A 16322-nucleotide genomic window follows, 5' to 3' on the forward strand; every position below is an offset into this window, starting at 1 on the left:
CTTGATCCCTGGGAGCTGCACCCTCCTGTCAGGGAGTTGTGGAGAGGCAGAAGGTCCCCCCTGAGCCTCCATTTCAGCTCCCGCAGCTCCTCGTGCTCCAGACCCTTCCCCAGCTCCGTTCCCTCCCTTGGGCATACTTCAGCCCCTCAATATCCTCCTGCCATGAGGGGCCCAGAGCTGGACACAACACTCGAGGGGCCTCAGCAGTGGAAACTGGAAAACCGAGCAAAGCATCCCTCCAGCTCTTCACCTCCTACACCATGCTCAGGGTTAGGGTTAGGGTGCTCAGGAGCACCCCCAGCTCCTAAGGACACATGGGCAGAATACCTGGGATGCTCTGCCACAGGGATTTCCTTGCGGGGAGGAACCACTGCCACACTCCCACGTGTCAGGCTGGCTTTATTCTAGCATCACTTGTGCATTCCTACTCGTGACGGGAGGTTTGGGAACTCGAATACATGAGACAAATGAGAAGATTTTCTTTCCAAAGAAAACAGGAATAAAAATAAAGACAAATCTACACCAGGCCCGACAGCAGCCCCTGGGGGACACAGCGACCTGGGGACAGCAAGGATGAGCCAAGGACAGAGCACAGGTATTGGCCTTTTGTCTGGAAAGCAGGAGGTGGGGAGAGGCGAATGCCCAAACCCAGCTGGGTGGTGACAGGGACAGTGCCCAGTGCCAGGGAAGGGACATCGGAGTGTTCCCGGCAGCTGCTCGCGCGCTCTCTCCTGCGGCCAATGGAATGTCGAAAGCTTCCAAGGCCTCACCGGCTCTGCTCTGCTCACCCACACATTCTGGGTGTGCACAGACATGGATACAGCCACCTGCACCATGCCCTGCAGATCCCATTCCCACTGGAGGCCCACACCCCTCTCTGGCAGCCCCCCTTCCCACGGCATTCCTGGGGAGCAGCCCCCACTGTGGGGCCGGGCACACACACAGCCACAGGAGGCTCCGTGGATCACTGAACCCTGGCAAAGTGGCAGGAAGAGCCTCCCCCTGACCCTTCTTCCCAAACAGCACGTATTTAAAAATCAAAAATCCTACTGGAGAGTCCTGGAAGCAATTTGGAGTGTGAAATCCTCAAGGCTGCTGACAGGAGAGACCGAGGTGGAGCCAGGTCACGGAGACCTCTGGAAGGAGAGGCGGCTACGGAGCTGGGAAGGAGGCAGGTGTTCCATGTGGTGGGCTGTGAGAGGTCCAGGCTGGATCCAGATCCCACAGGGAGAGTCCTGGCACAGGGCCAGCCCCTGGGTGCAGCACCAGTTCCGAGGGAGAGCGGCGGGAGCCCGGCTCTCCGTGGCTGGGGCGGGAGCTGCCTCAGTCCAGCCCCAGGTCCGAGTCGGAGGACGAGCGCTCGTCGGCGATGTTGCGGATGGCGTTCTCCATGGGCGCCAGGTTGCCGCTCGGAGTGATGCCCATGGGCTGGATCACCTTCTCCCTGCAGCCAGGGGCAGAGGGGAAAGGTAAGGCAGAGCTGCAGCACAGCATGGGAACAAACCAGGAATACAGCAGCAAGGTGGGGCTTGTGGAAATGGTCTGGAATACCCCTGGCACCACTAAAGATCCCTTCTGAGAAGAGGGGACAGTGCCAGCTCTAAAACTTCCAGCATAGTGAAGCAATGGCCTGGAAGCACAATCCTATTTCCTGGAATAGGCTCCTTCCTAGAGTCCTGTTCTGTGTGGTTCAGGATTCCCAGAGGAAAGCTAACACTGGTGTCCATGTTCCTTTCCCTCCAACATAGGATGGACTTACTTCCCTCCTACTCTTGAAAGCCTGAACTCAGCTGGGCTCCTGTGGGTCAGGAGAAAGCACTCCAACAGGGAAAGTGGCTGGTGGCACTGGCTGCCATCTGTCCCTGCTGTCTGTCCCCAAAATGCTGCTTCCCCCTGAGCTGCATTGCCGGGACAGAGGCTGCTGTCCTTCCCAAGCACCTGGACAAACCTAGAGAGCAGCAGGTGCTTGGGAACGGCGCAGGCACAGCAAGGAATTCCGCAGTGTCCCATCATGCCAAAGCTGGAGGAGCTGGCAGTGCTTCCCTTGCATGTCACGGAGCCATGCTGAGGGAAGAGTTTCCCCACATGTCCCCTGCCACTCCTGCTCCTAGAACCCTCCAGGCCTTGGGAACAGAGCCAAAGGAAGGTTTGTGGCAGATGTACCCCCTGACACACACCACATGCCAGTACCTGGACAACTTATCAAACATGTTGACCAATTTCATGGCTTCATGCTCCTTCTGCTCCTCTGTCATCCCTTCCATGGGGTTGGGCAGCTTCTCCTCCACACGTCCCGTCACAGGGTTGATGCTGCACAGAGAGCAGGGAGGCCAGGGCTCAGGAGGGGGACAGCAGGTGACAAAGGGCTGTTTAGAATCCTTCTGAGCCTCATGGAGCAGAGGAATGGCATAGTAGGACTGGCTGTCACTGCTGCTCGTGCCCTGAGCCCCAAGTGCCATCACAGTGCTACTAGGGATTCTGACCTACATCCTTACAAACAACTCCCTTTCCTCCTGCCAATGCCACAGTGCCACTGGAAATGAGGTACATGAGGGCAGGTGACATTTCCTCCCTCTCCACAAGGCAGGAGATAAAAGCTCATGGAGACAATCCCAACAAACCCAACCTGCAGGGACACTGCATGGGTGGGCACTGGCCTGGATCCCCCACCCTCAAGATACCACCCACTGCAGAGGAAGGGAGAGAGGAAAAAAAAAAAGAGAGAGGGAGGGAAGAGAAAAATAAACAGAGGGAAGGGAAAAAGGGGAACCAAAACCAGCTGGGTGTAGCAATACTGAGCTCTGGAGAGGGATAGGAACAATGGGCACTTCCACCCATGCTGCACGTGAAGAGCAGAACAGGGAGATGGCAGCAGGCACATGAAGATGGATGAAGAGGAATAAAGCAGGAGAGGGAGGAGAAGGGGAGCTCTAGAGGGGGAGTGGATCTCTTTACTTGGGCTTTGCCTCTTTGTACTCCTCTGTGTCCGTGTCTTCATCCTCCGAGTACTCCCCCTCTTCCCGGCCGCCGGCCATGAGGCCCCGTGCCGCCAGCAGGCCCGCGGCGTTCCCGTAGCCCGTGTACTTCACAAACCGGGACACTGCCGGGAGAAGGGACAGAGTGTGCTCCCCTCCTGCCTCCAGCCCCGTGCTCCCACCAACCCCAGCAGCACGGTTTTGCCATGTCTCCAGGCCATGGAGACGCAGAGGTGCTGACAGGGAGCAAGGTCCATGTGTGGGAGGTGAACGTGGGCCAGGCTGTGTGCAGGGTGCTGGGGTGTCCTGCAGCACAGCCTGTCCCTCACCGCTGGCCTGAGAGACATTATGTCTTTCTCCTGCCCTTAGAGAAGGCAGCAGCCCTGCAGAGGGTCCCCATCTCAGGGTCTCCCTGTGGAAGCCCCCCAGGACTCACCGCTCTCCTTGCAGAGCACGAAGAGGAACTCGGCGGCGCAGTGCTTGACGTCGGTGTCGATGTGCGTCATGAGCCTCACCAGCTTGTTCCGCAGGGAATTGCCCACCTCCGGCCGGTTCCGCACGTCCCGCAGCGGCGGCAGCACCTGCAGGGCCGCAGCGAGGGTGACAGGTCGCTGTGGCTACCAAAGCCACCCACAGCAGAGGTGTCTGGGGGGTGGCCACAAGAAGGGCTCTCCTCCCCTCAGGGCAGCACCCCTGAACGTGGGGCTGAGCACAGCATACCCTGGCCTTCAGGAACTTCCTGGTCTGCCGGTGGACTCGGGCACTCTCCGTCAGCAGGTTCAGCACAGGGGTCAAGCTCTCCTTCAGCTTGTGGCCCTGCAGGAACATCCCCAGAAGGAGCAGCACATGGAGTCAGTCATGCTGAGCTCAGCTTGTCTGGCTCATGCTGGAGAACACGAGCACAGACCATCAGGGAGATGGATGGACAAGGAGCTTCCCAACCTCTGCCACAGGCATTCAGTGCCTCCTTCCTCCCCACACCATCTGCTGGGGCACAGGCAGTGCCAGAAATATTTGGGCAGGGCATCCAGGGCAGAGAAGTGCAGTGTTAAAATCTAGAGGCCCTTTGGAACAACTCCAGAGGCTGAAAACTGTACTCAGCTTAAAAACAACACAAACTCAGGTTTCCAGAACTGCTCACTGAATCACTGCTGAGTGAAACAGGGCTCATTTGTCTGTAACTCCGTTAATTATCAGCTAATCATCCACTGTTCCACTCATCTCACTGCCTGCAGCCCCCAAAGCAATAGCAGTCACCTTCCCAGTACAGGGATGTTTAGTGCCACCAACTCCGGCTCTGCCAAAAGCTGTCCCTCCTACAAAGGGTTAACTTCAAACCAAGCGTGCTGCTCCCACCAGGCTCTTCCAGGCTGAGGGAAAGGTGCCCTGGACCCGTGGGCAGAAGCAGCCCCACCACCCACCCTGTCCAGGCGCCGCTCCAGGAAGTCCAGGAGGATGCTGACCGCGTCCATGTTGACGCCCATGTACTCCAGCGAGCCCGGCCGCACTTTGGGAGTCAGGAGCACATCCAGACACTTCAGGGGCAGGTTACCCAGCAGGTTGACTGTGTGGCTGCACATGTGAAAGAGAAGAGAACTGAACACACAGAGATGGAGCTTTGCTCACAGAAGTTCTTCAGCTCTGCAGAAATAAAGGCCCGTCATTAACTTGCAGGTGTGAGGACCCTGCGATCCAAGTTTTCCTGGAGCATCTCAAGCTCCTCGCACCACTGGAAGGGGATAACTTAAGATGCTTTTTGGGTAGCTAACTATATGCTGAGAGTCCAAAGATACTTCAGTGACACCTGAGAACCCACAGGTCTTGACACAGAGCCAAGCAGGACCAATCTGGGTGGTCCAAGGTCTGTCTCTGGAGTCTCCTGTGTAACTCCTAATCCTGATGTTCCACATCAGCAGTGCTTGGGATCCCCCCAGCTTTGTATTCTTGGGGACAGCGTGGTGTCACCTGCTCCAAGCTGAAACCTCTGCACCAATAATGCTTGGCAACATGACACAGCCACTTTCTCAGCATGGCTTAAGACTAATTAAGGCCATCTCATGGATGCTTTAAAGCAGCACACTTCTTCTCTGGCCAGTTGCCCACTGAGGTGGATGTCACCACTGGGACAGCCTGACACAGAACATGGAACAAGATCTCAGCGGTCAGGAGGCCACGGCACTCCCACATGGCATTCCCAGGGCAGGAAAGGATGTTTCTGAGTTCCAGCAGCATGAGGGATCCCCAGGCTAAACCCAAAAACTGCTGATCAGCAGGGTCCCTCCCAATCACCCAAGGCCAGGCAGGATGTGCCTGGGGGAGCTGGTGAAGCTCCAGGTGAAGCTCCTCCCAACACAGACCTGTGGAACTCCTCGGTGCGGTCCTCGCCGTCGGCAGAGATCATGAGGCAGTGGCGCAGGAGGGCACCCAAGTGCCTGTACAAAGCAGCATCTTCCTGGCCCCAGCATGGAGAAAGGAACACCTTGGTCAGCAAAGGGCATCCCACACATCCCAGAGCCTGCAGCCTATTCCCACCTCCAGCAGCCTGATCATGGACTGCAGGGTGTTCCAGGGAAAGCAGACTCTCAGTTCTCCATTTGGGAATGCTAAAAGCACAGGCAAAGTAAGGGATAATACTGCACTCAACAGAGGCAGTGCCCTAAGGACACCCGAGTCCCTGACCACCCTGAGGGTGCACAAGGACCAGTCTGGGACATGAGAAACCGCAAGGGAGGAGAAAAGCTGCAAAGACAGAGCCTGGAGACACGCGAATGCCACGGGACCAAGGAGCTCACCTCGTCCACCTCCCTCTTGCTGGAATCAAAGGTGATGTTGAAGAGCACTTTGAGGATCTCCATGGCTCGCTCTGTCTCCTGCCGAGGCAAAGGTGGGAGAAGTCCCTCCTCGGTGGCAACTTCGTAGGGGTCCAACCACTTGACCCCGAGGGTCAGCTCCAGGGTGTCCGTCATGAGGCTGATTCCCCGGAGCTCCTGGGCGAGCTGCTGCCGGATGTCCACCCTGAGGGCCGTCAGCAGGAACAGCAGGCGCAGGTCGAAGAACTTGATGTCGTGAGGAAGACTCCGCTCGTTGTAGAGCTTGATGCGCCGCGCCAGCCCCACCACCAGCCGCCCCTCTGCCGTCAGCTCCTGCGCCATGGCGCTGCTGAACACGATGTTGCACAGGCATTTCAGGGATTCCAGGATTACATCCAAGTCTGGGATCTCCCGGATGAGCTCCTCGGAGTAATCGATGCCGGCGTGCCTGGAGAGGGTCTTCAGGCCTTCCTTGGTGGTGAAAGGGTCCAGGCAGTGCTTGTCCCGGGACAGGATGCGGATGCTCTCCAGGCAGGTGACCTGGCAGGATGGCTGCAGCTCCCTCTCCAAGAACTTGATCAGCAGCTGGGCCATTTTCTGTGCAGTTGGAAACAAGCAATGCCTTGGATACTGACACTTCCCAGAGCTCCCTACGGCCCTGGCATGCTCTGCCCTGGACAACAGCAGTGTCATCTGGGCTTGCTCAGGTGTGCACTTGGCGGCGCTCAGGAAGTGCCTGGCTCTGGCATTGATCCTGACCAGTTTGGGCAAGAACAACCAAGAAAAAATATCTTGCAGAGGGTGTTGGGTGCAAAGGGAGAGCACAAACAGGTCAGTGTTGTAGCTCTGCCCCGGTGAGGATGGTTCAGGCTGACAGGACCGACCTGCCCACTGCCCAAGGGAGGGACACAGGACCCAAGGGAGGTGGGGAGAGCACCTGATGCCTTGGGAAAAGAGGTGAAGAGACCTCAGGAGATTCAAATAAGCAGCATCTCCTTAATTTCACTGTTGTCTGGAGACCTACTGGCCCAGATCTTCCATGGGTACAGACTGGCAGAGCCCCACTAACACAATTCACGGGAGCTGCAAAGCTCATGGGGAACGGAGCAGCACAAGAGCACAGGTAAAGCCTCACAGACATGGGCAGCTCAGGCTGAACCACGTGTGACAACACTTCACATCACACCAATAACCCATACAAACCGCTGGGGGAGCCCACCAGACCTCAAACACAACACAGCTCAGAGCACGGGTCTTTCTGTGATGTTACAAGAGTGAAAGAACCCCAAAAATGAGGTTTGTAACTGGCTAAACAGCCCCATTGGTTACACTTTGAAATTATCACAGAATCATTAAGGTTGGAATCATTAATCACAATCATCTAGGTTGGAAAAGACCTCTAAGACCATCAATTCCAACCTGTGACCAATCAGCACCTTCACAACCAGACCAGAGCATGGAACTGTCATTCCTTGAATACCTCCAGAGATGGATGATGGCTACACCACCCCCCTGGGCAGCCTCTTCAAAGCCTGACCACCCTTTCCATGAAGAAATTCCTGCTGATATCCTACCTGACTCCCCCCTCACAAAATGAAACTACTGAGGGAAGGAATTAAGAAAAACTGAACTTCAGTCCTTAGCATGAGGCTCACGGTGTGCCCCACACTCAAATCCTGGGGAAATGATGAAGTACAGCTGTTCCTCTTTTCCTTTACAGGGAGACAAAGTCTCAGATACAGTCCCAGCTACCAAAGCCTCGGGCTGGCTCAGGGGAAAAGGATCTCAGGGTGTGTGCCTGAAGCTGAACCATCTGAACACCCAAGCACCAGGAACTAGTGGTGATGTTCATCTCATATTTCATGGCAGACACCCCAAAAGTGGGACACTGTGCCTGAAGCCACGTCCTGTGACTGTCCCAGCTCAAACAGCAGGTCAGTGCAAGGCAAAGAGCTCAGATCTCATCAGATCCCACTCTCAGATCAGTCCCATGCTTCAGGCTGTGCCTGGAACGCTCCATGTGGCAGCAGCTGGCCCTGGCACAGCCAAAGGAGGTCCTGCTCTCCTCCCAGGTCGCCTGGCCTGCACTTGCTGTGCTAACAGGCATTGGCACCATCCACCAGTGAACTGACCACAGAACCGAGCCAGCTGGAAAATAACCCAGGGAAAACAGTCATTTTTATGGCAGAACAGCCAGGCAGGAGCAGGAATGAGCAGGCAGAGTGTCCTTCCCTCCAAGTGCCAGATTACACCAGCTCAAAGGATTTGCTAATACACAGCTCCTGGCAAATCCTACTGCTGGCTCCCAGTGGAGCCCCTCACCCACCCCCAGAGCCAGCACTGCTGTGATCTCTGTCCAGAGGCACCAGGGATCACATCCATGGCTGGGACTAAATGGATCATGGAACCATTGCTAGTGCGGGATGGATGCTGACCTTTATCCAAAACCACCAACTACTGATGGAAAAAACAGAGCCAGACACTCCATGCACACAATTCCCTAACCAAGTTAATGGAAAACTCTCATTTCTTCTGTGGGAGCTGCTTGCCAAGCCCAGCTGGACATGACTACAAAGCAGCAGATTTACACACTGACCAGAGGAGGAAAGCAAGCAGCATGTGCCTACCTTCCTCTCCTCTCGCTCCTCATCCTCGAAGATGAAGCACTGAGATTTCTGGAAAAACAAAATCAATCAGAAAGAGGAATAGGTTAAAACTCCACTGGACCAGAGCAGAGCCCTTCAGCTGGAAAGCAGCGGGTCCAAAACATGCTGCAACAGCAAACACACCCTCTCCTGACAGTTCCCCCCACATCATGAGCATCACCCCTGGATCCACAGCACCAGTGGAATGCCACAGGCCAGCTGGATTTAGTTCAAACGGACAGATGGATTTAGTTTAAATACTGCAGCAGCACAGTGGGTATTCATCCCAATCCCAATATCCTATAAGAGCTGGTAATTCCCCTGCTCACTGATACCACTGAGCTGTGCCTACACATCTCCTCTTGATATTTATTATTCCTTTTCCTCACCCAAAGAAGTCCTGTCTCCTTGGTACATGGGAATGGATCCCTGTGGTTATCCAGGTTGTTCTTTAAACACAAGGAACTTAATCCCCAGACTTCATCCTGTCCCTATGCTAACAAACACTCCTGATCTCCATTCACTGTGTTTCTCTAGCTATTTTGTTTGGTCTTCACTGCCAGTCTCCTTCCTGACCAAACCTGCTCCCATGGAACTGGAGATCACAGAATAACAGAATCACAGAATCACAGAATAATGAGGTTGGAAGGGACCTCTAAGATCATCGAGTCCAACCTATGCCCTAACACCTCAACGAGGCTATAGCACCAGGTGCCATGTCCAGTCTTTTTTTAAACACATCCAGAGATGGTGATTCTACCACCTCCCTGGGAAGAGCATTCCAGTACTTTATTATTCTTTCAGTGAAAAACTTTTTCCTAATATCCAACCTATCCCTTCCCTGGCGTAGCTTGAGACTGTGTCCTCTTGTTCTGCCCGTTGCTGCCCGGTGGAAGAGACCGACCCCCACCTGTCTGCAGCCTCCCTTCAGGGAGCTGTAGAGAGCAATAAGGTCACCTGAGATCACAGGTACCTGGGGAGAAGCAGCACCTCCCAGTCACTGAGGCAATCCGTGTTCATACCAAGAGAGCATTTGATCCAGCTTGGAGAACAAAAATATTTAAAATCCATAAAACACTGATTATGTGTCCAGGGTTCTGTCCAGCCTGGAAGCAGAGATGCACACAGTGCCCAGAGCAGCCCTAGGTGTGGGGGCAGGACAGGTGTGCTCCAGCCAGGCTGTGTGTGATCTCCATGAGCTGATCCATCCACACCACCAGGAGCTGATGGCTCAGTCCTGGCACTGCTGTGTTCCACAAGCACGCTGCTTGTTCTACCCTCAGCACATCCTCTTTTCAGGCTGTATCCCATTTTGGGGATATTTTGGCCACATCTGGGGTTTTGTTTTAGCTGTAGTATATTCCCAGCAAGCAAAAACTGCGTGCACAACAGTGACTTAAAACAAATCTGCAGGAAAAGCATACAGAACCATCAGCCTTGCAGCAGAAGCAATGCCAGGCTGTGCCAGGTTTATCTGCAGTTTCATAATCCTCTTTGACTGCTCCATTTCCTCCAGACGGGCCAGCAAACCCTGTGCTCGCAGTTCCCTATGCTTGATACCCCAGGAAGGACCCAGCTGGGGGAATCCAACAGGAAATATTGCGGTCTGGGGACACACAGACACTGTTTGCACCCCGAAGATGCTGGTGCTCCACCTGCTGCTGGTGCTGTTAATCCTCAGTGCTGTCCTTAACAGACACCCGCTCCTTCTTGGCCAGTATCTCCCCATTCCAAATCCGACTGTTGGGAATAGTTCCACACACTCTCTCTCTCTCACACACACACTCTCTTGCAAAATATTCCTCAGGTTTTCCCTGCTGGCTTCCACCTACTCCAGCCTGGTGCAGAGTGAGTCAGAGTGATCCACAGGGCCAGCCCCTCTCAGGGGAAACCTCTGAAGGAAATTTCCCTGACAACCAGAGTCTGTTTCGAACAGGATTTCACAGAGCCATGGAATATCCTGAGCTGGAAGGAACCCACATAATCCATTCAGTCCAGTTCCTGGCCCTGTGCAGACACCACAACAATCCCACCCTATGCTGAGAGTGTTGTCCAAACCCTCCTTGAGCTCCGGCAGCCTTGAGGCTGTGCCCACTCCCTGGGAAGCCTGCTCAGTGCCCAACCACCCTCTGGGGGAAGAACCTTTTCCTGATATCCAACCTAAACCTCTCCAGCTGCTCCCTTGGGTCCTGTCACCGGACAGAGAGCAGAGATTGGAGCTGCCCCTCCGCTGCCCCTCAGGAGGAAGCTGTAAACAGCTGAGGTCTCCCCTCAGTCTCCTCTCTCCAAGCTGAGATTTACCACCACGGATAATCTTCTCCTACTTTAAGGCTAGAAATGTTCCCATCTCTGCTTCCAGATCGTTGGGGTTTGATATTCTACATTCATTATTTACTGCTTTCAGAGCCGTGCCCACACGAGATCCCAGCAGTCACCTCCAACCATCTTTTGACTTGCAAATCCCAACATCCTTTCACCTGCAGCTCCTCCCTGGACTCTCTCAGCACCTCCAAAACTGCCTTAACGTAAAAGCTCCTCCTACTCAGTCCTCACCCCGACTCTTATTTCCTGGCCAGGCTTTACTTGGGATCTGGATAATAATTTTTTAGGAGTCCCTGAGCTGAGGGAAGCGTTGATGCTCACTCACCTCTTGGTTGTAGACCTGGAGCACCTTGAGAACCGTGTCCTGCTCCCCGCTTTCCAGCGTGGATACCACAGCCCGGAGCTCCATTATCGCAACAGCTCAGCTACGGCACAGCCCAGAGGAAGGGGAGCAAGGGGATTTCCAGGGTGATGGAAAAGCAGCTGGGCACACAGACCTCTGAGAGGGAAGAGAGAAAGGGGTGGAGAGAGCAAGGAGGGAAAAAACGCCACACAAAAAAAATCCCAAGTGATATTGCTCACGCTGCTGTATCCATAAAAGTGGAGCAGATGGATCACTCGAGCAAAGCCAGCAGCCAGCTTCCTCTCTCTCTCTCCTGCTAATCCTCTTCTTCCTCGCTTTGCTTTTCAATGTTTAATATATGCCCTCCCAGGAAAGCACTCAGGGAAAACCTTCCCCCCACCAGCTGGGGATTAACGTGGAGCAGATAACAGCAGCTCCCTGAAATAGCTCCCTGCCTCCTCCTCCTCCTCCTCCTCCCCGCCTGCCCTGATTTCTGCTGCCGCACAGGGGGGAAAATAACAAATAAAGCCAGAAACGCTCCCGTGGAGTGACAAGGGATGGAGCGGCGAGGCAGCCGGGCGGGAGAGCATCCTCCGGCTGCAGGCGGAGCTACCTTGGCAGGCGGTGGGAAGCAGAGCGGGGAGGGTTCGGTGGCGGCTTGGATTATGGCCGGTCCCTGCAGGCGCAGCCAAAAGGCGCGTCCGGAGCCGGTCGCCCCCCGGAGAGGATGTCCCCGGCGACACTGCCAGCCGGCAGATGCGCAGCTCCGCGGGATTATTTTGGACGCGGCACCGGTTTAGCGGCTCACGGAGCCCACGGTGCTGGGACGTGACTCGCACTGGGGGGAAATCCAGCAGATTTGGGCTCGGACATGTGTTCGGCTTCCGTGTTGCCATGAGGATGGGGCTGAGCCGGTCACACCAAGCTCAACAAACCGAGATCCCAGGCCCAGGGCCGCGGGGGTTTGGGAATCACACGGGCTGTCCCCTCCTGCACGCACCCCCAGAGGGGCTTTGGGGGGACCAAAAGAGGCAGATCGTGCATTTTGGAAGGCAAAAAGCCGCGGAGACAGGAGGCTGGGCTGGCCCGGGGCAAGGACACAGCATCCCCATGCACAGGGATGCAGGGGTTCACCTCTGCCTTTGGGGGGATGACATGAACCAATGGACCATTGGGCATACCCCCATTTCCATACTCCTACTGCTTCCTCACACTGCCACCTCCTTCCCCCACCATTTCGGTAAATTCCAAACCCCCTTTTTTGTCCCCATAACCCCGTTTATATCCCTAAACCCCTACTTTCCCCCCCAAACCTCTATTTTTATCCCAAGCACCTATTTTCCCCCCCAAAACCTCTATTTTTTGTCCCAAGCCCCTATTTTTTCCCCAAAACCTCCACTTTTTCTCCCCAAACCCCAAATTATTTCCCCAAAACTTCTTTTTGCCCCCAGACCCCTATCCTCGTCCCCAAAACCCCATTTTTGTCCCCAATCCCCCCCGTTTTTTGTCCCCAAGCCGCTGTTTTCTCCCCCGGCCCCCTGTCCCGCCCCTGTGCCCGGGCAGGGCGCTGGCCGTACCTGGAGCCCGGGATCCCTCGGGGGGCACTTCCAGCCCTTCCACCCCGGCCCGGGCGAGCGGCCCGAGGGTCCCGGCGCCGGGGGGGGAAGGAGGAGGAGGAGGAGGAGAAGGAGGAAGAGCGGGCGGACATGTCGTGGCGGCTCCGCCCGGCGGGGCGGGACGGGCCGGGGCAGCCATGGCGGAGCGGGGCCGAGGTGAGGGGACAAGGGACAGCGACAGGGACAGGACTGGGGGGCGGAAGGGGCTGGAGGGGGTCAGAAGGACGAGGAACTCCCGATCCCGCTGAATCCCACGGGGCCTCTTGCAGTGCCCCGATTTCTCGCCTATAGCCCGGGAAACCACCCCCCCCGCAAGCCCTATTGCCTACTTGGGCACCTTTTGGGGTCCTGGGCTGCCCCCCCCAACCCCTAATTGCCCCCCTTAACCCGTAATTGTCCCCTTGAACCCCTAAGCGCCCCCCATAAACCCTAAGTGCCCCTTTGAGCCCCCAGCTGCCCCCATAGCCTCTAATTGCCCCGGAACTCCTAATCGCCCCCCCAGACTCCCCCTGCCCCACAATGGGGGGCAATGCCGAGACACCCCAACACGGCCGAGGGGCAAAGGGGCCCGGGTTTGCCGCGTGTCACCCCAAATCTCCCCCCTGGATGTCACTGGCCATGGCAGCACAGCTGCTGCTGGGCCATGGTGGCAATTCAGGGTGCGAGTCTGGGTTCTTGCCCTGGCCTGTTTGGGGGGAGTCTGTGGTGTTTCGGTCAGGTTTAGGAGCAAACCCTGCGAGGAGGGGCTGTGACGGGAGCAGGGCTGTGCCGTGGCGGGGCAGGGACGATGTGTGCGCCCTGCTCTTCTCCCCAGGGCAGAGTCCGAGCGCCATGGAGGACCTGCTGGATGTGGAGAACAAGCGGATGGCTGACAGCCTGGCCAGCAAGGTCACCAGGCTGAAGTCGGTGAGTGCCGAGGTCACAGCAGGTGTTGAAGGGAAGGACGGGCTCTGATTACCTGGGGGTCCCGCAGGGGATCACAGAACCATGGAAAGGTGTGGGTTGGAAAGGATCTTAAGGCTCATCCAGTCTCACCTCTCCCCACGGGCAGGGGCACCTTTCACTAGACCAGGTTGCTCCAAGCCCTGTCCAACCTGAACACAGGGGTGTTGCTAAGCTCACCTCCTTGGGGAAAAATTCATGAAAAAAAGGCAGGTAGATTAATTTTGGAAAATGCCTGTGTCTGTGTGTAGCTGTTCTTAAAGCTGGTTTGCTCCTATTAACATCAAACACTTTGATTTAGAGCTTCAAGCTCTAAATTATTATTAAAAGTTTAGTAAAACCATGAAAGAAGTCGATGACTCACTGTGTAAAAGGGCAGGCTGAATTCCTGCCATTGTGTCCCCGGGTTTAAACTCCCCTCTCTAGCTGGCAGATTTAGACAGTCAGGCTTTATTTTCAGAGCTGGAAAAGTTCACCTGCCTGACAGGGAAATGCCATTTTCCTTGTTCCTGCACCAGCCAAGCCCCTGTGAGTCTGTTGGAGCTGGGAAAGCAGCAGCTCGTTTAAATAATTTGCATTTCGGATTTTAGAGGTTCTCTGGACACATTAAAAGCTCATTAATGCCCATTTCCTGCCTCACCCTGCAGCTGGCTCTGGATATTGACAAGGATGCCGAGGAACAGAACCGCTACCTGGATGGCATGGTAAGGACCTGGGAGACGGGACACGGAGCTTTCTGAGCAAATCAGGGAGTTGGGATGAGAGGTGGGACAGCAAAAGCCCTTAAGGGAGAAGTCCTAAACAGCACCGGGATTGTTGGGGTGTCCTGTGCAGGGCTTGGAGCTGGACTGGCTCATCCTTGTGAGTCCCTCCAACTGGGGATGTTCCCTCGGGAAGTTCCGTGATTCTGCACCACCTCCAAGGTGTCCTTTCCCCGCCAGGACTCGGATTTCCTGAGCGTGACAGGGCTGCTGACGGGCAGCGTGAAGCGCTTCTCCGGCATGGCGCGCTCCGGCCGCGACAACCGCCGGCTGCTCCTCGCCGTGTCCGCGGCGCTCGTCCTCATCTTCTTCATCCTCTACTACCTGGTGTCCCGGGCGGGGACCTGAGCCCTGCCGGGGAGGTGGCACAGGCCACACCCCACGCGTTTTCCAGAGGAGCCTCCAGCCACACCTCCACCTTCCCAGTGACTTTTCCTCCCTCCGGCTCCTCGTCGCTCCGGCTGGGCCCAGCTCTTCCAAAAGGAGTTTGGCTCCAAAGGGATCTTCATGTCTAACGGGATTTTGGGGTCGTGGATGTGGCCGTGACCTCCTGCCTTGTCCACATCCTGTTCTAAGGGCACACCGCCTCGCTCAATGAACACCAGGAACTAACAAATCCAGGGATTTGTGGATACTCTGTAACGCAGCTGAGCTCTGCGAGCTGTAGGATTTAGGATGCTGACTTACGGGATTTGGGAGTACCAATGTGTGACTTACATTCCGTGTGGCCACTCTCCATTTCCCTGGGCTGAAAGGAAATCTGTGCCGTGCTGCTTTCGGCTGGAATTAGCAATGGATCTGGGCCTGGATACTCTCAGACTGTGGCAGGGAAGAGATGCAGGGGAGCAGGACTTTCATTGAATCCTGGCTTGGTTTTCTTTATCGTCCTTGTGGGCAAACTGGGCTGGACCCTGCGGGAAGGGAGGGCCACAGTCCATAACCACATGGATTTGCACATGTGTGGGACCTTCCAGAACCTTCCCACACGTGTGCAAGTTAAGTTACTCAATCAGGGTAAAGAAATGTGGTGGCAGAAGGTCCGGTTAGTTGTGGTTACTGTGCCACCCTGGTTTTAGAGCACTTTGGGGAGACGTAGCGCCAATAAAGCAGAGGTTGAGGTGAGGTGGAATTCCCCTCGCAGTGCTGTCAGGAGTGGGGGCAGTCAAGGAGGGGTTTGCTGATTTGTTTATGCATTTAGAAGGTACAAAAGGCACCTTGCTTATTCCCTTCTCTCTTCCTGTAACAGCCAGGGCTCAGCCATTCCTCCTCCTCTGATTTAGACTCTCCTGCAAAGCCTCCTCATGGATGGATGGCTGGGTGTTCCTTTGCTTTCTCCCTGTGCCACTGGGAATTCCTTTGCCCATGGGCTGACTCGGGTCCACGGCTATGAAGGGAATGTTGTCCCACGTACCAAACTGCTCACAAAACACACCCTGGCTGGATTAGGTGTGCTCTTTTCCACGTTTGGGAAAAAAAGTGCGGGAAGGGCAAGGAAAAAGTAGGCAGCAGGAACTTCCTCTGGCTCTTCCTGCTTTCCTGGTGCAACGTGGCAGCTCTGGGCTCTTTCCCTTGGGAAGAATCGGTGGCCTGTGATTCCTGGAGCAGGTGACTCCCAACAAAAGGGCCCTAGAGCAGCCCGGCCCTCACCCTGGCAGGGTTTCTTTTGCCTTTTCTGCTGTAAATAAAGCTGATTTTAGACCTTTTAGCCCAGATGTTTGTTCCTTGTGCTAAGTGCAAGGTCGATCACCTGGATGTACCTGTGGCCTCACAGCCCAATTCCAGTGTCACCCGGAGCCACCCCTGGGCTGGAGCGAGACCTTCGGGTGGGATGGAGGTCCCCAGGAGGCACTGGGGACTCATAGGGACACTGGGGAGGCCTGCGGACGGGTGGACAGTGGTGAAAAGGGA

At 55.6% G+C, this 16322-nt stretch overlaps 2 protein-coding genes across 4 annotated transcripts; one reads left to right on the plus strand and one right to left on the minus strand.

Annotated features, from left to right (window-relative positions):
* Window positions 1–381: 381 nt before the first annotated feature.
* RIC8A (RIC8 guanine nucleotide exchange factor A) lies at window positions 382–12814 on the minus strand. Of its 2 annotated transcripts, none has more exons than XM_038138230.1 (11): window positions 12673–12814; window positions 11078–11251; window positions 8413–8460; window positions 5768–6382; window positions 5333–5427; window positions 4397–4547; window positions 3696–3791; window positions 3412–3556; window positions 2956–3100; window positions 2191–2310; window positions 382–1444 (listed from the first exon to the last, which is right to left on the minus strand). In XM_038138230.1, the coding sequence occupies exons 2-11, from the start codon at window positions 11159–11161 to the stop codon at window positions 1324–1326; spliced, it is 1620 nt and encodes a 539-aa protein (XP_037994158.1). In that variant the 5' UTR covers window positions 11162–11251; window positions 12673–12814; the 3' UTR covers window positions 382–1323. The 2 variants fall into 2 exon arrangements, with proteins under 2 accessions (XP_037994158.1, XP_037994159.1); XM_038138231.1 differs by lacking the exon at window positions 12673–12814 and adding an exon at window positions 11335–11897.
* Window positions 12702–16119, plus strand: BET1L (Bet1 golgi vesicular membrane trafficking protein like). 2 transcript variants are annotated; one of them, XM_038138278.1, is made up of 4 exons: window positions 12702–12867; window positions 13526–13617; window positions 14301–14357; window positions 14595–16119. In XM_038138278.1, exons 1-4 carry the CDS (start codon window positions 12849–12851, stop codon window positions 14760–14762), a joined length of 336 nt encoding a protein of 111 aa, XP_037994206.1. In that variant the 5' UTR covers window positions 12702–12848; the 3' UTR covers window positions 14763–16119. The 2 variants fall into 2 exon arrangements, with proteins under 2 accessions (XP_037994206.1, XP_037994205.1); XM_038138277.1 differs by lacking the exon at window positions 12702–12867 and having other exon boundaries at window positions 12883–13617; window positions 14595–14911.
* Window positions 16120–16322: the final 203 nt, after the last annotated feature.

The sequence above is a fragment of the Motacilla alba genome, chromosome 5, assembly GCF_015832195.1.
Source record: "Motacilla alba alba isolate MOTALB_02 chromosome 5, Motacilla_alba_V1.0_pri, whole genome shotgun sequence".
Lineage (NCBI taxonomy): Eukaryota > Metazoa > Chordata > Aves > Passeriformes > Motacillidae > Motacilla > Motacilla alba.

What these genes read in the sequence shown, in the direction of transcription:
- RIC8A (XM_038138230.1), bottom strand. Translation starts at nt 11,161, where the DNA reads ATGGAGCTCCGGGCTGTGGTATCCACGCTGGAAAGCGGGGAGCAGGAC. An exon ending in AGGAGCGAGAGGAGAGGAAG is followed by an intron (nt 6,383 to 8,412) that starts GTAGGCACATGC and finishes CCAACTGCACAG; the next exon opens with AAAATGGCCCAGCTGCTGAT. An exon ending in ATGTTTGATAAGTTGTCCAG is followed by an intron (nt 1,445 to 2,190) that starts GTACTGGCATGT and finishes CCCTGGCTGCAG; the next exon opens with GGAGAAGGTGATCCAGCCCA.
- BET1L (XM_038138277.1), top strand. Translation starts at nt 13,231, where the DNA reads ATGGGGGGCAATGCCGAGACACCCCAACACGGCCGAGGGGCAAAGGGG. An exon ending in AGGTCACCAGGCTGAAGTCG is followed by an intron (nt 13,618 to 14,300) that starts GTGAGTGCCGAG and finishes CTCACCCTGCAG; the next exon opens with CTGGCTCTGGATATTGACAA. An exon ending in ACCGCTACCTGGATGGCATG is followed by an intron (nt 14,358 to 14,594) that starts GTAAGGACCTGG and finishes TTTCCCCGCCAG; the next exon opens with GACTCGGATTTCCTGAGCGT.